This window comes from Nycticebus coucang, chromosome 10 (assembly GCF_027406575.1).
Source record: "Nycticebus coucang isolate mNycCou1 chromosome 10, mNycCou1.pri, whole genome shotgun sequence".
In the NCBI taxonomy this organism is placed as follows: domain Eukaryota; kingdom Metazoa; phylum Chordata; class Mammalia; order Primates; family Lorisidae; genus Nycticebus; species Nycticebus coucang.
This window is the reverse complement of record NC_069789.1, coordinates 78,727,548-78,754,418: the sequence shown is the minus strand read 5'-3', so window position 1 is coordinate 78,754,418 and position 26,871 is coordinate 78,727,548. Positions and strand designations below refer to the sequence as shown.

The 26,871-nt window shown below is 46.7% G+C and overlaps 1 protein-coding gene across 1 annotated transcript in view; it reads right to left on the bottom strand.

The window, feature by feature from the left end:
* The window catches only part of NMNAT2 (nicotinamide nucleotide adenylyltransferase 2), a 162,907-nt gene that overhangs the window by 11,501 nt on the left and 124,535 nt on the right, over positions 1–26,871 (bottom strand). Inside the window, exons 5-10 of the mRNA XM_053605776.1 lie at positions 25,306–25,432; positions 23,643–23,723; positions 22,667–22,711; positions 17,600–17,676; positions 3,288–3,389; positions 3,081–3,148 (exon numbers count right to left, since the gene is read on the bottom strand). Coding sequence (XP_053461751.1) covers positions 3,081–3,148; positions 3,288–3,389; positions 17,600–17,676; positions 22,667–22,711; positions 23,643–23,723; positions 25,306–25,432 — 500 coding nt within the window. The remainder of the gene's footprint in view (positions 1–3,080; positions 3,149–3,287; positions 3,390–17,599; positions 17,677–22,666; positions 22,712–23,642; positions 23,724–25,305; positions 25,433–26,871) is intronic.

Here is a 26,871-nt window from a genome sequence, read left to right as displayed (position 1 = left end):
AAATGAATGCCATTTGGGTTTTGATCAGGATTGCACTGAATCTATATATTGCTTTAGGTAGTTGAGACATTTTAGCAATATTAATCCTTCTCATCTGTATGCATGGGGTATCTTTCCATTTGTGTCCTCTTAAGTTTCTTTCATCAGTGTTTTATAGCTTCTAGCGTACAGGTTTCTCAAGTCCTTGGTTAAATTTATTCCTAAGTATTTTCTTCTGATGCTATCAGAAAAGGGATTTTCTTGATTTCTGTTTCAGCTAGGTCATTTTTTGTGTATAGAATCTGTATGTTGATTTTGTATCCTGCAGCTTTACTGAATTCATTTATGAGATCTGACAGTTTTTGGTGATGTCTTTGAGGGTTTCTACCTATAGAGTTATGTTATCTGCAAACAGAGATATTTTTACTTTTTCCTTTCTTATTTGGAAAACTTTTATTTCTTTTTCTTGTCTAATTACTCTGAGCAGTACTTCCAGTACTATGTTGAATAGAAGCAGTGAGAGTAGACATCCTTGCCATGTACCAGATATTAGAGGAAAAGTTTCCAGTTTCTGCCATTGATTATAACGTGTTAGTCATGAGTTTTTTAAATAAATGACCTTTATGGTGTTGAGGATCTTTCCCTCTATATCTATGCCATTAAGAGTTTTGGGATTTTTAAATTAATTTTTAATTAAATCAATAACGATATACATTTATGGGGTACAATATGATGATTTGATACAGCTTGGAATGCTTAAATCAAACAGATTAACATAGCTATCACCTCACTTACTTTTCTTTGTGTTAAGACATTTAAAATTTACTCTTAATTATTTTGAAATATATCCTTGCATTGTGCACATTAAGAGAGAGCCCATCAATTGCCCTCCCCCTTCCTCTTGCTTCTCTCTCCTCATCCCTGTCCCTTGCTAGACTGTATTTGTGTCATATCATTCATATGAGTGTGTAAGTGTTTATATATTGGTTTCATAATATTATTGAGTGCGTTGGATACTTTTCTTCCCATTCTTGAAATACTGTATTAAGAAGAACGTGGTAAACACGTTTATCTAGGTAAACGTAAAAGATGTAAAGTCTCCATCTTTTTAGGACTGAATAGTATACCATGGTATATATATACCATGATTTGTTAATCCATTCATGGGTTGATGGGCATTGGGGTTGCTTCCACAACTTGGCGATTGTGAATTGGGCCATGGTGTCACAGCTCACAGCAACCTGCAACTCTTGGGCTTAAGCGATTCTCTTGTCTCAGCTTCCCAAGTAGGTGGGACTACAGGCGCCCTCCACAACGCCCAGCTATTTTTTGTTGCAGTCGTCATTGTTGTTTAGCTGGCCCCAACCAGGTTTGAACCCGCCAGCCTCGGTGTATGTGGCTGGGGCCATAACCACTGTGCTATGTGTGCCGAGCCTGAGATCCTCTTTTTTAATGAAGGCAATTATTGCTATAAATGTCCCTCTTGGAAATGTATTAGCTATTCTTATTTCATCTTTTGTGTTCTTCTGTATAGTCTCATGAAAATGAATCTTTCAGGGGTTCTTGTGATTGACCACATATTTTCCTTCCTATAGGAGCTCTCAGCTGTGAGCCCGTGGAGGGGAAGCACCACCATGTATGAAGGATTCCAGTGATAAACTTTGGTTTCTGCACAGTTTTTCTCCAGACCTGCTTTAGCTGCCCCGGTTCTCTCCTCATATGATAGTGTTGGGAATGTCAGCCCAACATTGGGAAGAATGTCTGTCCTCCCAAGGAAGGAGCTCTTTCTTGCCATGGGTTTCCCCTGCCATTTTCCTGCTAAGAAGAATGGTCACTGCAGCAGCTGTGGACCCAGAGGTGGCAGCTTTATACTGAAGAGGTCATAGATTCAATTCCTTTTGAACTAAAAATCAGACTCTTCCAGGAAGCAGATTCCTAAGCCCAACCCCCATAAATTCTGATGGGGTTGAATGGGACACAGGAATCTGTACTGTTGAGTAACTCTTCATGGTGATTCTAATGTGCAGCCAGCTGTGTCTGGAATCACAGCCTTCCCCTCTGCCTTCAGTGCCCACTGTCCTTGGGCTCCTGCCCTCACCCCACAGTTGATGCTACTCTTGCAAGTGTCCTATCATTGCCTTCCAGGCAAGAGTCTGGTAGAGTCTTGAGCTCCTTTGATTATCCAGAACATAAGACACAGATAAAAATGCTCCCCATTTTTGTACCCTCTCCTGCTTTGGTTTCTGGGCCACCACTACGGGGGTTCCTGACTGCCCCTTTGCTTTCTTTTAAATCTGTGGTTTTCAACCTTCCTAATGCCGCGGCCCTTTAATACTGTTCCTGTGGGTCGCGACCCACAGATTGAGAACCGTTGTTTTAAATGCTAAAATGCCTGTATTTTCTATGTAGTCTTCTCTTCTTCACTTTCTCTGTGACTCATCCATAAGTGAAATGTTAATTGACATGTATATGCCCAAAGGTTTCAGTTTTACACTTCCAGCCCTCTATACTCCATATATCTCACCATTCCACTAGACCTTTCCACTTGGGGTTCACGGTAGAGACTGCGATCTGGCCCCTACCTGCCTTCTCTCCTTCTTCTGATTAGTAATAGAGCCTCCTGAGTTTTATCCAGGCATATGGCTGTCAAGTTATAAAGTCTATTTTCCAGCCTCTCTCCATCCCTGAGCCAGTGGGTTGCAAAGAGAAGTGCTATATGCAACTCTGGGTTGCCTCCTTCAAGACAAAGCTTCTAAACATCTAATTTATTTAAAACTCTGAATATTGGGGTCTTTTTGTTATGTTACTCCATAAGCATCGCAAACTAAAAAATCCTCTTCTCCCTATCATCAGGTGGGATAAAAAATCCTCTTCTCCCTTCAGGTTAGCTAAGATGAGCTAGTGGGCTCCCCACTGCCACCACCACCACCACCTTTTAACAGTAAATAGCTGGGGACAAATAAATGAGGTCCAAACAGGAGGCTGAACATGGGGTAGCAGATGTCTGCCTGAATCTGAGACTCACCCTTGACTGAACAAAGGTGTGTGGAAACTTTTAAGCCAGTTTAACCAAAGTGTCTCTGGCCATTTGTCAAACGTACCTGCTCTTGGTGGAGCTGACAACAGACATGGGATGGTTGACATCATCCTTCACCACCATGATGTTGTTCTGAGGGTAGAGCAGAGAAAGGAGGTTTCTAGTGTCTCACACCAAGCTTCTCTTTCTCCCTCACCCCTCCAGCCCTCCCAGGACTCTCAGAAAAGAGTCACATCACAGACATACCCTAGTAGGGAGACGGAAGACTCACTTTGTACTTGCGGAGTATTGAGGAGTGATTCATAATTCGGTCTGTGTCGGCTGCGTCCCGGGGCACCACCACAATCCCAAAGTCCCCGACAATCACCTCCATCTAAAGAAATGAAGAGAGTTCTTTAGTGACACCATGACCATGAACTCCTGCCCAGTGACTATATAGCAGTCTGGAGCCACCTTCTCTTCTTCCACATAGAACCCCCAGCTTTAGTCCCAAACTTGCCTTCTCAGCCCTATTATAAGCCCCTTCAAGTGACAGTCTACAGCTGTGTTAGTTAGAAGAGGTGGAAACTTACCCTGGCACATAGAAGACACTTATATACTCTACACTGGATGAATGAATGTACTCGTCAATGTCTGGGGAAGATCTCTCCAATTCCTGAGGCTCCTGTTAAGTTCATAATGCTCCAGAACTTCTTGAATGACATATAACCCTTACCTGGTACATACTCTCATGGGCAAAACAGATTCCACTGTCCAGCAAGCATACCCCAGCCCTCAGTGGAATGTCATGAGAGGGACTACAATGTTTCCCTGGCTCGCCCATGTGAAAGCAGCTATTGGACTTAAGGGTAGCCAAGAGCAGAGAAGCCCTCAGAAGGCACCACTACGTGTCCAGGCAGTGACAGGATGAGGAGGAGGAGGACTGGGGTCACTTCTGAGATGAGCCTGTGATAGAAGCTTCGTGCCATAATGATGAATGAAACCTCTTTTTGTTTAAAAAATGGTTTTCTTTCCTTTTTCTGATGATAAATGTAATATAAGCTTGGAAAATTCAGGGAAAAATAGAAATCCATCATAACCACTGAATCCAGGTAACCACAATGAACATTTTTCTCTATTAGGAGAGAGAAAATACTCTATTTATGTCCAATTGGATTAAACTATATAATAGGTGATTTTACCCGCATTTTTTAAAATTTAGCATTGTACTGTGAACATTTTCTCATATCATTAAAAATTATTTGAAAATATAACTTTTGCTGGGCATGGTGGCTCACGCATATAATCCTAACACTCTGGGAGGCCAAGGCAGGTGGATTGCCTGAGCTCAGGAGTTTGAGACTAGTCTGACAAGAGCAAGACCAGATTTCTTCTAAAAACAGAAAAACTAGTGTGGCATTGTGGAGGGTGCCTGTAGTCCCAGATACTCGGTAGGCTGAGGCAAGAGGATTTCTTGAGCCCAAGAGACGGAGGTTTCTTTGAGCTAGGTTGATGCTATGGCACTCTACCCAAGGTGACAGAGTGAGACTCTGTCTTAAAAAAAAAAAAAATTATTTGGAAACATACGTTTTAACAATCTGTATATATTACATCATGATACATTATACCAGTCCTATGTTGTGGAAAGTATACAGCTACTTCTACTTCTGACTTTTTGCAGTTATATATAACACTCTGATGAAGATCTTTATACATAGATCTGTTATTACATCTCTGATTTTTTTCCTTTGGATAAGAAGTAAAATAATTTGATGAAAGGGCTGGGCGCAGTGGCTCATGCTTATAATCTCAACACTTGTGAGGCCAAGGCAGGTAGATTGCCTGAGTTCATGAGTTTGATACCAGCTTTAGTAAGAGCAAGACCCTATCTCTGAAAAAAAGAAAAGAAGAAGAAGCTGGGCATTGTGTAGTTCCAGCTACTTAGGAGGCTGAGGCAAGAGAATTGCTTGAGCCCAAGAGTTTGAGGTTGCTGTGAGCTATGACACCACAGCACTCTAGCACTCTGTCCAGGGTGACATAGTGAGATTCTGTCTCAAAAAAAAAAAAAAAAATTGATGAGAGGATATGAACTGGATATGAAGGGATGAAAGGATATGCACTCGGGCACTTTCTGAAAATTTGTGCCAATTTTTTTTTCCAAGAGCCCAAAAGTTATGGCATTCAATAGTTATGGATCTAGCCAGGGCATATTATTGTTTAGATCTTGCCAGTGATGATATCCTGCACAAGGAAAGGAAGGAGGGCATGGGGTTGCTACTAAGCAATACCTGTTTGGGGTCTAGATTCTTCCCAGTAATCCTTCAAACAAGTGTCACAAAAAGATATTCTGGAAAACTGTATGGCTCCTTCTTCTGTACCAGAGGATTTCTATACCAGCATAATTCCATTTCTTTTTCTTTTTTTTTTTTTTTTGAGACAGAGTCCCATTATGTCACCCTCAGTAGAGTGCTGTGGCGTCACAGCTCATAGCAATCTCCAACTCTTGGGCTTAAGCAATTCTCTTGCCTCACCCTCCCAAGTACCTAGGACTACAGGCACCCGCTGCAACACCTGGCTATTTTTTGTTACAGTTGTCATTGCTGTTCTAGCTGGCCCGGGCTGGGTTCAAACCTGCCAACTTCGGTGTATGTGGCTGGTGCCGTAACCACTGTGCTACAGGTGCTAAGCCCAGAATTCCATTTCTAAACCAGATTCATTGCTTTTGTGTGCATGTCTGTGGATGTGTGTATGCATGTGTGCATGTGTATGCATGTGTGTGCACATCCTGAACATCTCTCTCCACTTTTACTTTGCTTCCTTCATTCCTTACAACTGGACCTAGAATTGCAGTTTGAATTCTAATGCTGCTGAAATAAAAAGTTGGCCGAAAGTGTTCTAAAAGATAAGTTATGGGAAGAACTGAAAAGCTAGACGTAGAATATGAGAGCCCCCACTGGGCTGTGCCATTGGAAGATAGAGAGCATTACACAACATGCTGCTGCTATGGGTGATGCTCGAATCAGGTCAACTGGCACGGAATCCTTTGTCCTATAAACCAGAAATGACAAGGGGCAGGGAATCGGGCATAGTCAGCTCCTTTTGCCACAACTTATAGAATATGGCCACTGGGATTCACTACTGAGACACTGGTTCTCAGATTTTGCTGCATATCAGAATCGTGTGAAGAGCTTTTAAAAATTCCAAAGCCCAGTTCACCCCCATTATCAATTAATAATAGGAATGGGACCTAGGCATCAGTATGTTTTTGTTTAATTCCTCATGTGATTCTAATAGGCAAATTTGAGAACCAGTGGTCTAAGTACTAAATTAAAACTCCAGGGAAATTGATATGGTAGTAAAAGATAGAAAAGAGAAAGGAGGAGAGGAGAGCGTAGAAGAGAAGGGAGGGAAGGAGAAATGAGAAGAGCTATCCAAGCTGGTAAACATTCCTAAGCTGCCTGGTTATGCAGATGTTTCCAAACAATCTGTTGGAGACTGCAAAATGTAGGATCTGCCTTCACATCGATTCTGATAATGGGGCTACTTAAAGGAAGTATTCTAGTTTAATGCATGAAAATAATGGCTCTGAGTAGCTGTCAGTGCTCATGGGGGAATCCTCCTGTGGGTAACATTAGTGCAGCTGCTGCTCCCCACTCAGAACCTAATGATCTGAGCACCCAGTCAATGACTGTGCCAGATGGAGACCTTGATGCTTGAGATGGTTTCCTTTTCCAGAAAAAGGTGACAGGCTGTTCCTGGGAATCACAGATGGGTTGAGGGAGGCAGGGTCTATGAGACAAGACCCACGGTTTTGGGGCACCACTGCAGGGATTCAGGCCAGAGGCTGCAGATGCTCTCTGCTCCTTTGGCCAGGCACCAGGACATGGATGTGATTTCACACTGGTGGGTATTTGTGTGTGTGTGTTGGGGGCAAGGAGGTGCTAAGTGCTAGAGCTGGTGAGGTGTACCTTTGGCTCCATCAGTCCCATCTCTCTCCAGGGGCCGGGGGTCCTTTCCGCCCTGCCCCCGTTTCCTGTCTTCACCAAGCTTCCCAGACACCACCCTCTCCTTTGTCTCCCGCCTCTCTAGCTGCTCCTTTTACTCTCCCTATGCTAATTTCTTCTCTCTGACCTTGAGCCACTGGAGTTCCCCAGGCTTCAGTCCTTAGACCTTTTTTTCTTTCTATCTACACTTCCACCCTGAATGATTTCATTTAATTTCAAAGACACATCAAAGGCTTCCAAGTCAGCTGCCTTCTCAATATGCCTACTTGGATCCCAAACTTAACCTCAAATTTAATATGTCCATGAGCCCCTGGACCTGCTAACATAAATAAATAGATACTTTAACCGCCCCTGCCAAATTCTTTTCCTGTAGTTCTTTTCATTTCAATAAATAGAAACTCTTTGATTTCTCTCTTTCTCTCACATCCTACATTCAGTCCATAAGGTACTCTAATTGACCCTACCTTCAAAACAAATCCAGGAATCTGCTCATGTCTCACCATTTCCATCACCTCTACCCTGATCCAAGCCTCTTCTGATGGGTTGAATAACAACCCCCAAAGATATCCAGGTCCCAATCCCTAGAACCTGTGAATATGGCAAAAGAGACTCTGCAGACACGATTAAGCTAAGGGAAGATTTTGAGATTATCCTGGGTTATCTGGGCAGGCCCTAAATGTAATAACAACCGACAGGCAGAGAGATTTGGATCAGAAGAGAAAAGATGATGTAAAGAAGGAGCAGAGATTTGAAGACAATGTACTATTGGCCTTGAAGGTGGAGGAAAAGGCCACAAGCCAACAAATGCAGCAAATCCAGAGGTTGAAAAGTCAAGGAAGCAGATTCCCCTGCAGAGACTCTAGAGGGAGAACAGCCTTGCTAACAACTTGGTTTTGGCCCAGTGAAACCCATTTTAGGCTTCTGCCTTCCAGAACTATAAGAGAATAAATGTGTTATTTTAAGCCACTAGTTTGCAGCAACAGGTAAACTAGTTCACCTCCATCATTTCCCATTAGACTGTCCTGATCTCCCTGTAGTCTCTTGCCTTTTTCAGTCTATTCCAAACAGCCAGACTGTAATATTAAAATATAAGTTAAATTATGTTGCTCCTTGACTCAAAACCTTTCACTTAAGTACCACTTTCTTGGTGAGACCCTGTCTCGCCACCCTAATTAAACTTGCATTCCTGGCCCCCTACGCCTGAATTCTCCTGAGGTTGCACTTCCACACTTTCGGCTTTCTGAGCAGCACTCAAGTGGTTGGCAAGAACAACCACCTTACAAGACATGGCAAAAAAGGAACCAAGAAGAAAGTGCTGTTCTATTTTCTAGGAGTGTATGATGTGCCCACACCAGCTACGTTCAGTATAAGAAATATTAGAAAAACACTAGTCACGGACACTCAGGGAACCAAAATTGCACTGATAGCCTCAAGGGTCATGTGTTTGAATGCGCTTTGCTAATCTACAGAATGACGAAGTGGCATTTAGAAAATTCAAGCTAACTACTGAGAATGTTCAAGACAAAAACTGACTAACTTTCATGGCATGGATCTTACCCAGGACAGAGTGTGCTCCGTGGTCAAAACATGGCAGACCACGATTTAAGCAAATGTTGATATCCACACTATGGTTATTTGCTTTATCTGTTCACTGTGTTGGTTTTACTAAAAAATGCAGCACTAAGAAGCAGAAGACCTCTAAGGCTATATATCAGCAGACCTGCCAGATCCAGAAGAAGATGATGGGAATCATGACTGAGAGTGCAGACGAATGACTTCAAAGAAGCAGTCAATAAATTGATTCTGGACAGAATTGGGAAAAATGAATTGAGAAGGCTTGCCAATCTGTCCTCCCCAGGATGTCTTCATTAGAAAAGTAAAAATATCGAAGAAACCCAAGTGCAAACTTAGAAAGCCCATAGAGCTTTGTGGTGAAGCAGTGGTTCTGGAAAAGCTACTGCGGGATGGACAGGGGTGAAAGTTGAACAAGCTGCTGGATACAAGCCACTGGACCAAGAATCCGTTTAAAATTCAGACTTTTAATGGTGACAAATAAAAAGTCTTATTTGTGCAAAATATAAATCAGGCCAGATCAAATCAACGACAAAGCAGATTTCCCACACCTCACCCCAGGAATTTTGATGCTGTCTGTGTCAATGGGCTGGAGCCTCTCTCTGTAAGGGTTCCCAAGGCTTCTGATGTGCACCAACCTGTGGGAATTGTTTTAAATCACACGGGCAGTTGCCTAAGCTGCTAACACTCTGGCCTGGGTTGGGATAAGGTCAAAATTCAGTTGCTATAGGAGAAGCATATCAGTGCCTCTGGGGGTTCCAGCAAGAATGGAATCCGCTGTGCCCTGGGGAGTGGGGATATTAGCACAGACACCTGGCCTCAGGAAGCAGAGGATATTCAGAACCCTCTCCCTATGGAGCCTGCGGGAGGCACTGGGCACCCAGGACTGAGTTCTTGGTCCAGCACCTCCTGTCTTCATGAAGAGCTCTCTGTGGGTCTTCTCTGGGGACTGGGCAGGTGGGGTAGCCAAAGCAGCAGGGCTGTCTGGTTTGGTAAACCTCACTCCTAATGGTGGCCAGCGTGACCTCACAGGGCAGGATGGGGCCCAGTCTTCTTTCCCTGCAGCACACAGGGGCACTCTCCATTTAGCTCTAGCCTTCATCTTGCCTCAGAGGTAGGGGTCTGTGGCGTCCATCCTGCTTCAGCTTCCTGCTCAAGGGCTCAGCTTTGACGACATCTTGTCAAAGGCTCCCCAGGGGAGGTAAAGGTGGGGCTGGGGAGAAGTGGGAGGGGATAGACTCCACTTCCCTGAATGAGGGGAATCTGAGGGAAGGATATGAGACATAGTGAGGCAGGAAGCAACTTAGCCTTGGGAGAGAGGACACTCGTGACCCAGACAGTAAATTTCTTGGAAGGAACGTGGAGTTATCATCATCCCTCAAGAGGCTGAATTTTAAGCCCTGCCCTGCTGGATTTCAGGGTATGCTTTGGATGGATGCCTGTGGTCTTTGCCAGCCACTTTCCTAGACTCTGGGGACATAGGGTTGAGCAAGACAGATATCCATCTCTCAGACAGATCGCTGCTTAGTGGAAGTCATCATACAAATGATTATTTCCAATTGTATATACTGCTGTAAGGATAAGGGCAGATTACTGCTGTGTTACTAACATATTATGGGTAACTGGCAAAAGTTTGGCCACATCTTGTGGTGGAGGCAAACTATCTTACAAGTGAGCTCCTCCAAGTTCCCAGGTACCCTTTCATTCTCTCGTTCCACAAACTTTTATTGAGTGTATATGGTGAGATGGGCACTCTTCTGCCACTGGTGAGTAAGACAGGCAAGTTTCCCATAGTCACAGAGCCTTACCTTTACATGAGAAATCATAAACAAATACATAACATAAATAAGAAAACACCAGATAGACCTAAGTACAATATCGATCATAAAACAAAATGACATTTAAGTTGAAACCTAAATGATAAGAAAGGACGGACATGGGGATATCTGGGGAAGAACATTCCCAGCAAGGCCACAGATGATGTAAATAAAGGCCCTGAGGTGGGGAAAACTATTCAAACAGGCAAGGTGGAAAGGAGCACAGAAAGATGGGAAAAGTAGACAAGGACCAGATCATGGGAGAGACAGGGTTTCACTCCAACCGCAAAGAAAAGCCATTAGAGCATTTTGTGAATGGAAGGCTTGACTTCTACTAGCAACAGGACCAATGTACACTGATTTAGCCTACAAGCCTAACTGGTAAGACCCTCTGCAGCGTGGTTCTGAGATCAGGGCTCAGAATCCTGACCTTCTCTCCCAGCAGAGCTCTCTTCTCAAGGTACAGTGCCCAAGCGGATGGGGCTCACGGTGCCTCTTCTTCAGATGAGGATGGTCAGGGATGAACATGGGGCCATCAGGAATGTGGGGGAAGAAATACTTAGTAAGGTATGTTGTGTGCCAGGCACAAGTACTAGGAGCTCTATTTATTATCACATTTAACTCTTGCAACAGCCGTCTTCTAAGACACGTGACTCCCTTCTTATTTCCCAGATGGATAAAGCAAGGCTCAGTGAAATTTAATAACTTGTCCAAGTTGCACAGCTAGTAAGTGAATTTGAACCCACTCTGATCTGCCTTAAAGATTTTTGCTACATGACACCTCTTCCAGATCCATTTTTAAGACATATTTGAGTGACTTGAATGGTTTAAAAATATTTTGATTTAAAAATATGTTCTATTTGACTTTTTTCCCAGCTTTCTGCAGGTTAATCTCTCAATCCATCACTCTTTCTCACTGTCTAGAGTATATAACCTTGTATACTTCTGGGTGGGTTAAAAAGGATACAAGGAGGGCAGCACCTGTGGCTCAAGGAGTAGGGTGCCGGTCCCATATGCTGGAGGTGGCGGGTTCAAACCCAGCCCCGGCCAAAAACCACAAAAAAAAAAAAAAAAAGGGTACAAGGAGAGAGCTTCCAGCAGAAGCCATATGGTGTGTGAGGAGCTTCTGAGACATGCTCCATGCATTTCAGTACAGAATCTCCACCCTTGTTCTGGCCCCCGCTTCTCTCTGGAAGGAAGGCTGGGTGGAGGCTAGAAAGTCAAGAAGTAAGAAGGTGGGAACACACTTCCAGGATGGCTCTCTTAGTTAAAAAAAGAAGAAGAAGAATATCCTTCAGAGGAGCTCCCTTGAGGAAATCATCCCACTCCCAGTGCCTGTCCAACCTCAGATATGAGAAGGAAGGGGATTCTAGACTCAAGACAAAAGCTTGAAAACCAAACCAATGGCACCTTTCACATGAGAACAACCAGAATCCCCCATGATGGGAGCTGAGCCTCCTACCCCTGAGCTGGTAAACTTGGTATCAGTGTTATCAGAGTGAGGGTCTATTCCCTGTGGTGCAAGAGTCCATTGGGCTTCCTGGCTGGAGCTGGACTGTCTGATAAAAAACATCTGTGCCTGAATAACCCAAGGTTTGTCTTTGTTCCATTTATCCTGGGGCCCTGGGATTTCTTCTGGAGTGGCTAATGCCCTAGGCTCTTCCTCTGTTTATTTTCTTTGGTTGTTTTCCCACAGCTGATGGATGTAGGAAACAGTTAGCCCATGGCTGGTTGGCTGAAAAAATTTAGGGCACAGCCAATTAGAACCAGCCTGCAAAACATTGGGCTTTCAGGAGTGCAAAAAGAAAAAGGAAAAAGAAGAAAACGATTTCCTCACTGGCCCATCTCTGGTGCTTAATGTGCCTTCCACTTCTGGATTTTCACTCCTTTGGGTTAAATATTGAGCCTGGCTCATTTAAAATGCAAACACCCTGGAGAGCAGCTACTACCTGTAATCTTTAAACTTAATGATCTTGCTGCTTGCTCAAAAGCTAATCCCTCCCCAATAAAGACCAAGATAAACTATTTCTTTTTTTTTTTTTTAATTTGGCCGGGGCTGGGTTTGAACCCGCCACCTCCGGCATATGGGACCGGTGCCCTACCCGCTGAGCCACAGGCGCCGCCCAAGATAAACTATTTCAACTATCCAGAGTCTTCCCCAAAAGGTCTTCTTACCCCCATTGGATCCTCCTTACTCAAACAGCTCTTCTCTTTGCACCTACTTAACCCAGTCCTGCTCAAGTGCCAGCTCCTCTCCACGGCCTGCTGTGAATGTACTTCATTATGCTCACTTGTCTATCTTATCTGGGTTAAGGATCTGAAGACTCTGCCATTTGATAGCTATATTGAATCCATCTCAGGCCTCCATCTTCACATCTATAAAATGGGAATAGAGATTCCACTTCACAGAAGTGTTCTAGGAGTTAAGTGAGATAATAACTGAGAAACAATTAGCGTTTCTTGTCTCTCTCCCAGTCTAGAAACTGAAGTGCACAGGAAGGGACTTTGTCTACTTTGTTTCTGTTACTCCAGACCCAGAACAACAGTGTCAGCCACAGTCACTCAATAAATATTTTAAAATAAGTGAATAACAGTCAACATTGAGTGTTTACTAGATTCAAGAACTCTTCTAAAGTTTTCACGTTTTATTTCATGTAATATAAAGGAATTCTATAATAAAAGGTAAAGTATTTTTAGAATACAACTGCCTTAAGAGTGAATGTATGCCATGTTTGTACCTGATACTCAATAGGATTTGTTGAAAGATTGATTGAAGGAAGGAACGTTTGAATCACAATGAATGTGGCGGCCTTCCATTATAATGTGATGCACAAAGCATCTGGAGTATCAACTTCCTAGATGACCGGTTTTGTTTGGAGGAGGGGAGTGAGCATAAAATTTTCTGCTTCACTTGCCTAAGGCGGATCCTACAGGCTTTCGCCTTGATTTGGGGCTTTGGTTGGCTTTGATTTCCTGCAGTTTCTGATCTGCAGCTGGATACCTGCACAGGTGCTGGTGTCAGGATGCAGTGAAGCAAAGCATCAGGTCTCCTGGGAGAGACTATTCTCTAATAAAGAGCCAGGAATGAATGGCATGGAGTGTCAGTGGCTGGGTCCTTATCTCCAAGACTTGTCCAGGAGGCTGGACCTTGATTTTTCTCAGAATTCAAGAATGAAAATGCCAATTGCCAGGCCACACAGCAGCTCTTTTGTAATACACTTGGGAGAAACTCGATGAACATGTATGGAATTTTTTCCCCCATGGAATGTAAGGGAGAGGGCGTGTCACTGGTCAGAGAAGGTCAGAACTTGCTGTGGGCTAATGAATCTTTGTGCCTGATGGGAAATGCCACAGGATGGCTTTGGGGTGGGCGGGGGTGGAGGGGCGGGTGTCCATTTAGTTGTGTAATTAGATTTGTGGATGGAGGGCTTTGGTTCAGGAATCCAAGGCAAAAGAAAGAGCAAAAATGACTCAGTGGGGAGGGTGTGGCTGTGCTGGAAGAGGCCTTGGCATCTTGCTGTCACAAGGAACAGACCTGGCTGGTGTCCAGCCTGGGTGGAGGCAAGGCGGCTCCACGGCCCCCTCCAGCTTTCTTTACAGGATGGAAAAGAGGCTCCTAGTTCTCCCCAGACCTGTTTGAACAAGTGATTTCTCATCGTCTTTGTTTCTGAGAATTCTGGAGAGGACATGGGAGGATGCAGGTGGAGCCAATGCCTAGGACTTTTCCAGGAAGCAGCTTTGCTCTCCTCTCTGCACTTTTGTCCCCTTGACTGAGGACAAGGGGGTTTGGGCTCATGGTCACTGTGGCAATAAGTACCACGTGGAGCACCAGATAAGAAAGAGAAATGTGTTTTGATAAAGGGAAGAAAGCAAGAAAGAAAGAATGAAAGCAACCTGGGACAGAAGCAGGTCTCACATAAGTCATCCCTGAGAGTCTTGTGATTAGCAACTAAAATTCCTAAAATGGGCCATTTCCAGGCAAACCCCAGACAGATGATAAACCTTGCCAGTATAATAAGCCAGTTCCTGAAAGATGTTCCTTTTCCAGACCTTGAGGTCCAATCTCTCCCACATAAAGACAGAATAGTTCACTGAGTTAACCATATAGTTTCATGCTCCCTAGTCCCCAACCCTATTTCTACCAGAGAGCCAGACCCTCTACAGGAGGAATTTGCAGGGCAAAACCCGAAATCATTGAAGTCAAAGGCCTTGAATTCACTGAAGAGATTTTTGCTAAGTGTCCTGAGGAGGAGAAAGAAAATAAGGAAGAGACATTCAGAACTCAAGAAGGAAGAAGAGGTTCTGCTGCCCTCATACCCACTTCTACCATGGCAGGAAAAAGCTACAGGCCTGTGAAGCTCATCCTGCCCGGTCCCTGATAGCCCCCTGGTGGTGGTGGGGGGTTGAGGCCCAACATTAGTCCCCCAGACTCCACCAGGAGCCCTCCGCCCCAAGTGGCTGTGGAGCAGAGAACCTTCCACTTTTAGGGACCATGAAGGCGTCTGTGGGTGATCCTGGCAGGCTGAGGTTGAAGGACTATCCTTGTGTTCAAGGCACATAGGAGCCTCTCAGTTCTGCTAATCATAATGACTAACACCAACCTTCCACCATCCCTGTGGGGTAGGGATTTGGAGTGGATTTTTAATTTGACTTAAATAAATTAATGTAATATTCCTGGCATACTTCCTTCTTTGCAGGCCAGGTGCACACTATGTGAGGAAACATCTCCTTAAAGTCCCTTCTCCTCACAATGATTCTAAGGACCTCACGGATGGGCTGTAGTTGAGGTGGAGGATGGAGCCATTGGCTGGGGTGGGGAGGCAGGTCCGCTCCAGGCTCTAGAAAGCCCTCTGGAGCGAATGTGAGGTCTGCTTCACCCAAATCCTCCTTCTGTCCTTGCAAGTGACTGGAAAGGTTAGATGTGGGGTTCCTGCTGGCCTGGGACAGTGGTGCTCTCTGAGCAGAGCCAGGCGGGATACCAGGGCAACCAACTATCCTTGTTGGCCCAGGACTGAGGGAATTCCCAGAATGTGGGAGTTTCAATTTTAAAACTGGGTAAGTCCTGGGAAAGTTGGGACTAGTTGGTCACACTACCTTGCTTTCAGTTCATTATCTCATTCATCCCTGCTTCCATGAGATGCTGCAAAATTACTCATCTTAGACTTGGGATTGGGAATAGGATAGAAAGATCCCTTTCCTTTTTCCACAACCACTCAGAAGGTACTGAAATTCTATGATCTCTCTTGGGAATCCAGAAAGGGAAGAGAGTCAGGGCTGGGGCTTGGCCAAGTGGTCAAGCAAGAACATTTGTGAGCAGATGAGGACTTCACTCTGTCTCCCGGTCACATTCCTGGTAAATCAACAGCTCTTGGTTTCTCAAATTTCCTATTTTAACCAACCAACCCTGGTCTCAGCAGCAGGAGCCAACCATAAGAGAGAACTAGGGCCCTTCTCCCTTGTCCCCAAATGTTGGTATCTGACGACACCAGCAGCCGCCATTTTGCAGAGAAGTTGGAGGATGCAATCTAAGTCAGCAGTCTCACTAGGAGGAACAAAGAAGGCCTGCCCTACAGCAAGGGCCCCAAACTGGGTAAGCTGCAGACTCCACAAAGCCTGGGTCTGCCCTTGAGAGGAGGCTTTTCTCCCAGCACAGTTAGTAAAGAGCCCCAGGGATTCCCTGCTGCTGCAGGTGGTTACATCCTGAAGTCCCTCCCCCACTGCCCAGGCCCCCCCATAAAATGCGGCCCCAGGCAATCACTCAGATTCGCCTGGATTCCTGAAAGAGCTTTGCTGAGCTCTTGTACAGAACTTTGCCCTTCTTACTTTTTACTTTCACAGAACCCTGTGAAGTAGCGAGGAAAGCAAAAGCTAATTAAGCCCCTTAATCCAGAACTAAAAGAGGTTTAAAATTTCACCTGCAGGAAGTTGTTCCAGGGGTAGAGATGAAAAGACTGCATAGTATAATTTGCATCTTTGAAACTCTTCCTCGGCTATCCCACCGGCAGGCTAGTATTCACGCTTTCCCCCTTGAATAGCTATGAATGTCTGTTTGTAATTTCACTTGTTAACAATCGTGGCATGTGACTGTGTGTGAGGTACTTTAAATAGACAATATTATTTACACCTTCCAAAACCATACGAGGTAGGTAGTATTATTATGTCCATTTTTAGGAAATGAGTTTTAGGGGAAAACTGAGACTCAGGATATATTTTGCCACGAGCTGTGCTGGAGTAGAACTGGAGCCTTGAGTCTGCCCCTGAATGTTGACTCTCTGCTGCCTCTCTTGCCTCTCTTTGTCTCCCAGTCCAGAGACACAAAAGTACACGAAAAGATTTCACATATATATAACATGTCATCTCATAACTTGGGGGTAGGAGTTGTGTTGTATATTTCTTTAGAATCTCAGACTGCTGTAGATAACATTTTATAGATTTAAAAAAAAAAACAACTGAGGCCCAGAGGAGTTGACTGATTTGCATGGATTCACAGAGCAAGATAATAAAAAGTTGTCTGGAATTGCTGCCCCGAGAATTCAACTTGCAGAGGGTCATGGGGTTGGGAGCTAGCATTAGCTAGGGCTATCAGATGAACGAATTAAGGAAAGAACAAGAATGAATGTATGTGTGAAGAGTGAGTAATTTATGGATCAGTGGTTGCTCTTATAAGACCATCATAATCAAGATCTGGCAACAAAAGATGTTGATTTAGTTTCTAAGTGGTGCTAAGTTTAACTGCTGGGTTCCCTCTAGTCCCTGGACAATTGCCAGAAGGATCCTTCTGACCTTTTGCTCTTAACTTCTCCCCTCTTGACCCCTTTCCTCTTCCTGAGGAATTCTACAGTGGTATTTACTACCTTTGCAAAAAGGGACCAAAGGAAAACAAAATGCACCGTAATCTCAGAAGGGCAAAGGTTTTTTTTCTTTATTCTCTCCCTCCTACCTCCAACACACCCACCCCACGCACTACTTGGAACATGGCATCTGTGACTCGGGTTGCTTTTCTCCCCAGGGGCCTTACAGGAGGAGTGTGAGGAGAAAGTGTAAAAACACAGTAGGAGAAAAAGCAGGGGTAGGTGAGAATTCTCTAGTGATGTCAGCGGACTGCCCACCTGGGAACCAAGGGAGGTGGGAGACTTCAGTTAGGGGGACAACCCTTCCCAGCATGCCCAGCCCCCACAGTGAGCCAAGCCCAAAACCTTGTTGCTACTCACATCTGCCTCGTTCCAGAGGCCTGGGATGCAGAAGGACTCCAGTAGGTCACTGCCACACAGCAGCAGGATCCGCAGCTCTGAGGGAGCAAAGTTTGTAAAGAGAGTAAGTGGAGATCTGGGAAACACCAACGCTCAGCCTCAGAACCAGTTCTCCAGGGCATCTCTGCTCACCTTTCCCTCAGGCTCATTTACAGACCACCCTCGTCCCCTCTGGGTGGACTCACTCCTGCAGAAAGTGAAGTACAGAGGGCAACCGACTGCCCTGGGTTGCCAGGGTAAGTCTTGCAGGGCTGAACCAGCATGGTTAGCCACTCCAACAGAGACCGAGCCAGCCACTTGCCTTGTCTAAGGTTAACTGCCCCTCTCTTGCCCTCTATCAAACTCAAGGTCAACAGAGTCAGGAATTCTCTGCTGTTGTGCATTATCGGGGACTTGTCTCCTTAGCGTAGTAGAGATGGCAGGACACTGAGTCTGTCTATCGGGTAGCTGAGTTTATCAGATATGTCCTCCTTCGCAGCCACAGTCTTCAGCCAAGGGCTTGAGAAGTGAGGCTGAAACTCCCTCCTGGTCCCGGTCCTCTCCTTGACCCCTAAGCACACTTTCTGCTCATCAGTAGTTTTTCTTTCCTTATTAAGCCCACTCTGAATTATCCCAGTGAGGCCCATTGTCATTTACCATGGGCACCAAACTGATTTGCTTATTAAAACTGAGCAATGAAGAAAAAAGAAGCCCAGGATTCTTGGAACCCCGTGGGGAGAGTCCTCGCCCAGGATGACTCAGGGTGGTGTCTGCGTTTGGCTCCCAGACATCCCAGCAGTAGTCCCTCCCCTGAGAAGCTAAGGCTGCGGGCATCTTATCTGAAATAGTGAGGCTGCCCTGCACGGAGCTCACCACCAGCCTTCCAGAGACAGCTGCAGAGGTGTGAGAGGCTGCAGGCAGCCCTGCCTGCCTCAGACCCCGTAGCTGCTCCGGTGCCTGGCGAGGACTTTCAGATGGTGAGCTGCATCCTGCTGCGGAGGGAATCTCCAGATGATTCTGAGGCAGGCAGGAGGCTGCTGGGTTGACAATGGGCATCTTGCTGCCACTGGAGCTCGGCAGCCCACCCACCTCAAGGAGCTCTATTAAAGGCTAGGGTCTTAACTACTAAACATCCCTCCAATCTGTCTTCCCTCCACTACCATACCAACAGACAAGAAAGGCCCTGCAGGCAGCCTAAGAGCCTTCAGGATGGTCTGGGATGGCCCTGGTGGCCATTGTAGCCTCTGCTCTTACAGCATGGGGACACTGGGGAAAATGCTTGTCCGAGTCAGTGGCACCGTGCTATGCCACCAGATTGCTGGCCTAACTCTCCAGCTGTGCAGATGGCTGGGGTTAGGGTTAGGATTAGTGTAAGGGTTAGGGTATGGCTGAGAGAAGCCAGACTGGGCCCATTCCTGGGATCCTGTGGTGCCCTTTGCCCCACTTGGAGCCACCCAGAGTTCTAGGTCAGTTACCTATTGGAAGGGTGAGGCTCTCTGACTCTGGCTTCCTAACAGTTCAGTTAGGTGGCCAGGTCCGGGGATGTGTGGGTCCTTGGCTTTCTCTGCATTGGAGGTTCTCAGCTGAGGACACTTTTGCAACTGCCAGGGGATGTCTGACAATATCTGGAGACATTTTTGGTTGTCAGGACTGACAGGGAGGATGGTAAGCTATGGGCATCTAGTGGGCAGAGGCCAGGGATGCTGCTGCACACCCTCCAATGCACGGATCAGCCCCCCACAACACAGTTATCTGGTCCCAAATATCTGTATTGTCAAAGCTGAGAAACTCTGCTTAGAGCCATGAAAATGAATCTCTTCTCCATAACCAAGCCAGGAACTCACTTTCCTACTCGAGTACAATGAGGGACCTTTTTTTTTTTGAAGCCCAAACACAGAATAAAGAGTGGCGTCTCAGTCTTTTCTTACAGCACCAGAGCAGCTGTGTTCCTCACAGGCAGGCAGCTGGGACAGGGCCTGAGGTCCCATGTGAGTCCACTGGAGGGCAGCAGGGCTCTCTCCAGGTTTATGGCACAGAGGAGCCAAGTTGCCAGCCCACAAGCCTGGGCAGCCCCAGTAGCAAGTCAGCTGGTAGGCACATGTAAATGGGGTCACAGATGCTACTGGAGCCAGGAGAGAATGGCTCTTCTTTTTCATTTAGTGTGAAAGTGGATTTCAAAAGGTGGACACATGAGCCCCAAGGGTCAAGAAATAGGGCACCCCCATTTTCCACTGGCCTCTCCCAGAGCTCCCGGATCTAAGGCCAGAAGCCAGAATCATCACTCTCCCTCTGCACACTCCTCTCCCAGGAATCCTGGCTATGTGAAGCCCAGGCCCTGTGGCCCATCTCAGCTCCCACTGCACACTGAGGCGGCCACCACCTGGACCACCCCAGGCCATGAATCCATCGGACAGCTGCAGCCACCCAGCTCTGTTCTCTGAATCTATGTGTCCTCCGTTCCCTATCCCCCACAGTCCCTTCCAGTCAGACACTGGAGGCTCCTTCCCTCTCGATGACAGAGGGGATGAGGAGTTGGGCAGCCAGACCCTCGGGGAACCCAGAGATGAGAGGTCACTCCACAGGCCTATTTTCTCTCCTATGGTGGCCTCACCACGACCACCATAGAACCAGAAGGGCAAGCACAGTGAGGCTGAATGACCTACCCCTGCAAGGCTGCAGTGAGCCCATGGAAGTGAAAACAGCATTGCCCTCTGCAGGAAAGGATTCCCTGAGTTGGGGCAGGGATGGCCTAATATGCCCCCTGGGTGCTGAGAAGGCAAGGCCATAGCTGAAGGTTGGCACCATAAATTCTCTGGGACAAGCCATGAAAGAAGCATACACTGGAATACAGTTAACAGTCTCAAGACCAGACAGGTGCAGTAGGGCTCACAGCTGTAATCCTATCACTCTGAGAGGCTGAGGCGGGTAAATTACCTGAGCTAGGAGTTCGAGACCAGCCTGAACAGAGCAAGACCCAGTCTCCACTAAAAATAGAAAAACTAGCTGGGCATTATAGCAGGCACCTGTAGTCTCAGCTACTTGGGAGGCTGAGGCAAGATGATAGCTTTAGCCTAATAGTTTGAGGTTGCTATGAGTTACAATGCCATGGCACTCTACCCAGAGTGAGAACCTATCTCAAAAAAATAAAATAAGGTCTCAAGACAGTTCTAAGCTCAGCTGGTCAAGGAAATCCGCTGGAAAGGTAGCAATTCCTGGCCAGTCGTAGACCTGCAGGGAGGTGGCAGGCAGGGCCTGCAGCCCCACCGTGGCACCTTTGCCCTCATCCCTGCCTTCTGGGCGTTCTGGGGCTGCAGAAGAGTTGAATGGCCCTGCCCCATCTTGGGGAGCAACCAGGAAGCCAGGTACTCCTTCCTGTGGCCTCAGACAGTGATGTGCCAGAAAATAAAGGATATTAAGACGTAGTAAAATAACTAGGATGTGAAGGGTTTTGAGTATTTGTTATCCTTGTTTTTAAAACAATTTATTTATTTATTTATTTGTAGTTTTTGGCCGGGGCTGGGTTTGAACCCACCACCTCCGGCATATGGGGCCAGCGCCCTACCCCTTTGAGCCACAGGTGCCGCCCAAAACAATTTATTTAAATAAGTTATATTAATAATTTTTAGTAATGGCTGATTCACAAAATTCCTGAAATTTTTACCAAATGAGCTGACTCAGGCACACCACTGCACCTCAGATCAGAGGATGAGATCCAGAGAAGCCCCTTGAAACGATGTCACACCTGGTGGGCCTGCTGGGAGAACCAGGTGCTCAAGGCAACCCCATTCTTCCCAGTATTATGGCTGGAGTCCTGGCCTCTAGTACTTGGATAGATGGGTTCCAAGAGGGAGATGCTTGGAGCATCTTTTCAGGTGGAAGTTTAAGATTAAGCCTATTGCATGGCAAGAGTAACACCATCTTGGAGCAAAACTGCCAGAATGGCTGATGTTTGCCTCCTGCATCCAAGATGTTCCCACAGCAAGGTCAAGAAATAAAGCTTACAGCACAGATAGCCCTTCACAGAGATGTTTATATGAGTTCTCCAGTGGTCACAAGTTTTGCAAGGAAGTCTGAAGCATGACCAGCTACACATGTTTTACCTAAATAAAGGTTGCTATATAAATTAGAATACTTTCTGGAGGGTGGGTGCAGGGATCCACCATTTTGCAGCTACTCAAGACATGGCTTCTGCTCATAAGTCCCTATTAAATGTTTCTTTCTGATAAACTGGATTTGCCTCTTTCTTCAGCCTCTTAGCCCCTCTGGCCTTAGGGGGTAGGTTTGTCTAGAACTACTTACTGAGGAACACTGAGCATGTCTGGGGGACACCGGGCTGCCTCTTGTACTAAACATTCAATCATTCCTGTTGTCATTGATCCATCTTATCCCCTGGTCCCTGTGCCAGCTGCAGCTCTGCTATCTCTCTGCCCTTTCCCCAGATTCACTTGGGTCTCCTACTTGTGTCTCTCACCCATTCTGGAACCTTGAAAATATTTCAATTTTCTGATTTGTTTCTGAGCTTGCTTAGACCGGCTGTCAGCTCCTTCCCAACCTGACCGTGGTGTGACCGCCCTCTGCCTTCCAGGGCTCTAGCTGCTCTAGCTTTGGACTGGGCACGTGGTCCTCACACAGGCACTGGAATGCCTTGTCCTCTGCCCAAGGCTGCAGGGCAGACGGTGGACGTGTCTTTTGACTCCCCTCTGTTTTCTTGCCCTCTAGCACTGGAAAGCTCTGATAAGAAAGGCCAGGGAGCTCTTCTGCCTCATTTATGGGCTGGCACTGATGCTCAACTTTCATGGTTTTTAGATGGGGGAGGAGAAGCTCTGAAGGGGAAGTTGCCAATCGATCCATTCCCAGCTCCTGGGTGCAGTTAGGAACTGTCAAAGGGGAGCGGAGCAGGAATACAATTTAGCTTGGGAACAATCACCCCCTCTGAGGGCAGACCCCGCTACAAACATAGCCTAAGCTCTTCATGCCTCTCCTCGTCCCCATGTGGCCTGTGATGCAGGCAAGTGGCCCCAGTGTCTCCACGTTTGCAGTCCCACTCACCGATCTCCTCGTATCGCATCACTGTGCCCAGATTGGCATTCTCATCTGAGGAGGAAAGAGGTAACGCAGACACATCAGCGAGCTGGCTTCTGGGTACCCGACAGGTGGTCTGCCCAAGGGCCTTCCCGGAGTGGTGGATGGGGCAGGGTGGGTGGATGGGGGGGGTGCGTGCCTTCCTGCACAGGTGATGTCTGAAGAAAGTGAATGGAAAGCACTGTCCAGCGTTAAATGGAGAAGGAGCATCTTCTCCCATTCCAGGACTTCATGTTTCTGTGACTTTCAGAATTAGACAGCCTCACTGGGGAATTGATGACAGGCACACTCACGCTGAGTGCCTTCTGTTTCTGTATCTTAGGGAGGCTGCCCACAAGAGCAACATCCTTAAAGCCTAGGGGGATGGCTTTGGAGTTACAAGAGGTGGTCCTCTCTCCTTAAGGATTACCTGGTTTAAAGAAAAAGCAAAACTGGGGAGTGTTGAGCTTTTTCCCAGGGCGGGATGTGGCAAGAGCCTACAGAAAGATGTAAAAGGCAAAGCTTTTGACCTTCTTGTAAGTGTGCAATACCTACACGGGGGTGCACACTTACTGATCTAAGCTCATAGTATGGCCAGGTCTGCCAAGTCCTGGTCCAAGATCAAGGCATTGGCATATCTGGTGTGTGGTGAGGAGCTGTTTCCTGGTTCATAAATGGCTCCTTCCCACTGTGTCCTCACACAGTTGAAGGGACTGGTTAGCTCCCTGATGTCTCTTTTATAAGGGCACTAATCTCATTCACAAGGGCTCCATCCTCATGACCTGATTGCCTCCTAAAGACCCCACCTCCTAATGCTTTCACCTTGGTCAGGATTTTAACATATGAATTTGGAGAGTGTACAAACTCTGAAACCATAGCTCCGGTGCTTGGGGTATTTGCTGAATAAATAATGGGAGGAGGGAAAGAAAAGAGATGGGACTGGGAAAGAAGGTTCAACTCTTACCTACAAAAGTGAAGCGCTCCACTGGCGGGCGCACACAGCAGATCCGGCTGAGGCTCTCTCCCACCTTTCCCAAGATCTTGGCTACGGGAGAGAGCAAGACAGACAGGGACAGAGGGGGAGAAACACTCACAACTTACACACAGCCCGGCATTGGGGCCACTGTAAACAACAGGGTGCACTGTGGGGGTGAGGGGCTGGGGAGTGAAGGCAGAAGGAGAGTAGAGAGAAAGAACAGAAGTATAACAGCAAAGATTCCTTCTTCTCTCTCACAGTCCAAGGCACCAGCATCATGAGCCATAGACTGGAATCCAGTTTCTGGTCATGTTCATTACATTGTTGAAAAAAATTGGAAAATATAGAGGAAGACATAAAAAGAAGAAAATAAAAATAACCATCATCCCACCCCCTAAGGGTAACCACTGCTAACATTTGGTATGTTTTTATTTTCTTTCGTTTTTTTAAATGTATACTATGCAGGTATGTTTTCTTTTCTTTCTTTTTTTTTTTTTTTGAGACAGAGCCTCAAGCTGTTGCCTTGGGTAGAGTGCCGTGGCATCACAGCTCACAGCAACCTCCAACTCATGGGCTCAAGCAATTCTCCTGCCTCCGCATCCCAAGTAGCTGGGACTACAGGTGCCCACCACAACGCCCGGCTATTTTTTTGGTTGCAGCCGTCATTGTTCCTGGGGGTGGATTCGAACCCGCCAGCTCAGGTGAATGTGGCTGGTGCCTTAGCAGCTTGAGCCACAGGTGCCGAGCCATGCAGGTATGTTTTCTATTTGTAAACTGCATTAAATAAGAACACAGGTAAAGCACGGAGCACATCCGGGCCCACCGTCCTAGAGGTTGGATAGGTGGCCTCAGTTCTCTGCCACCCAGGAAGTTATGGGAATTCTGGATACAGACGGCAAAGGTGTGACATGGCCCTGCTATTCCTCACGGTGACACCTTGGTTCAAGATTCTCAACCTCCCTACGAGAGGCGGAGACAAATGCTCCATTTTGTATTTTTAATTCCCAGTTAAGGGAGTATTATACCTGTATTTAAATACAGGAAAAGAATGCGCACTACCTCCCCCACCGTCTGTCTCTCCCTGGCCCTTCTCTCTTTCTCATTGAGATTGTGACTATTTTGTTCTGACACTCTATATTAAGAGTTATCAAAGTATGGTTCCTGAGCCCGGGCACAGTGGCTCATGCCTGTAATCCTAACAATCTGGGAGGGTGAGGCAGGTGGATGGTGTGAGCGGATGAGCTCGAGACCAGCCTGAGCCAGAGTGAGACCCTTGTCTTTGCTAAAAATAGAAAAACTAGCTGGGTGTCATGGTGGGTGCCAGTAGTGCCACCTCCTTGGGAGGCTAAGGTAGGAGGACCTCTTGAGCTCAAGAGTCTGAGGTTGCTGTGAGCTATGATGACACTACAACACTCTACCCAGGGTGACTAGAGTAAGACTCTGTCTCAATAAAACAAATAGAATAAAACCTTTAATACAAAGTATAGTCTCTGGCCCAGCAGCATCTACATTAGTTTATTAAAAGTAAAAATCCTCCTACCTCTCCCTGAACTACTGAATCAAATGCTGGAGTGATCCCAGCAACCAGTATGTTAACAAGCCCTCCAGATGATTCTAACATTTGGCAATCACTGCAACAACGTTCCCCTACCTGCAGTGGGCTTGGTGGGCACGTTGTTGTTCTGGTAGATGGGCTGGGGGGTCTCATTCTGTGGCTGTCCGATCACAGGTGTCATGGAAGGTGTGTTGACATTGGAGAGGATGCAGCCCGTCACCCTCTAAGGAGAGACAAGTGCTAAGTCACTGTCATTTGTGATGTGAAAAGCTGTATCCCATTTTTCTCCAGTCATCCGCTTCTCCATCGTGGTGAGGCTTACCAAGAGGTGAGGAACTGCCCTGGAGGTGGGTTTAGACCCGGCTGCACCATGTGGCCATCAGGCTGGCAGCTCAAGCATGGGAGGTGGTGCTATGCTGGCTCCTGAACTAACCTCAGGCTCTGCCTCCTTCTAGCTGTGTGACCTCAGGTAGTTACTTCATCTCCCCCGAACCTTAGCTCATGAGTCTAACAATGTACCTGCCTTTCCAACCGTGCTAGATTACATAGGCGAACAGATGCAAAGTGGCTGCAGAGCACCTATCCTGGCGGGAACTTGGCGGATGGTAGCTAATGTTGTAACCTTCTGTGTAACACGAGTTACACAGCCTGGTTCACAGGGCTCAAATGAGATCACGTCTGCAAAAGGGCTCTGCGAGCTTGGGAAAGGTCATCCAAACATGAGACTCTATCACCACCTGCAGTTTCTTCGGGCCAGAGATATCAGTAACACAGCCAAGGAAGAGCGCCGTGCCAGGCAGAGCAGGATGTGTGTGCTGCAGCAAGGGGGGGTTCTGAGCGCCCTCTTGCCTGCCCAGTGTGAATACACATTCCAGAGCCAAAAGGAAATTCTGTGTGTATTATCCACTGTCCTGTGCTATCTGCCTGGCTGCTTCTCTGCAGTGCTGCAGAAACCACGGAGCTGATAAGGGAGCATTCTTCACAGCTGACCCAGAAGCAGCCCCACTTGCCCAAGCGGAGTGGGAGAGTACCAGGCAGCAGAGAAACAAACGATGAACTCCCAGTCCGCTTAGCTTCACAAGGGCCGCTGCTTCATTCAAGGTTTCTTTCCCCAAACTCAGCATCTCAAGAGTGATGGTACGGTACCCACCACCTACTCCTGCCCTGCACCCTTTCCAGATTTTGAGTCTTGCTCAGAGGACCCCCAACCCCAGGGCTGGGGTGACCCTTGGGGCACCTCTGTCACAGACAACCCTGGCATGAATTATTCTGAGCCCTAGAAGGGCAGGCATTTGTTCTGTGGGGTAACCTGTCACCTTTGTCATGTTCCTGATGGGAGGAGGTTGCTGCGGCAGCCAGCCACACCTGGGAGCCTGTGGGGGCGGGTACCATGGATTCTTCCCAGCCTGCTTTGTGGGCTTCTCTGCCCAGCTGTGGCTGGTGGGGTGGAAGGGGTAGTCTGCGTCCTTTTATTATTTCACCACCAGAAAAGAAAACATCACATTCCCATGTAATGACTGGTCGGGTAGCTGAAGAATTTCTTCCTCTTGACACATGTAAGTCCCATTTGACTTGTTCTATCCCAGAGAAGAAAGTGGCTGGCCGCACATCCACAGTAGCCCCCATGGGCTCCTACCTTCTTAGAGGCCTTTGCAAACCTTG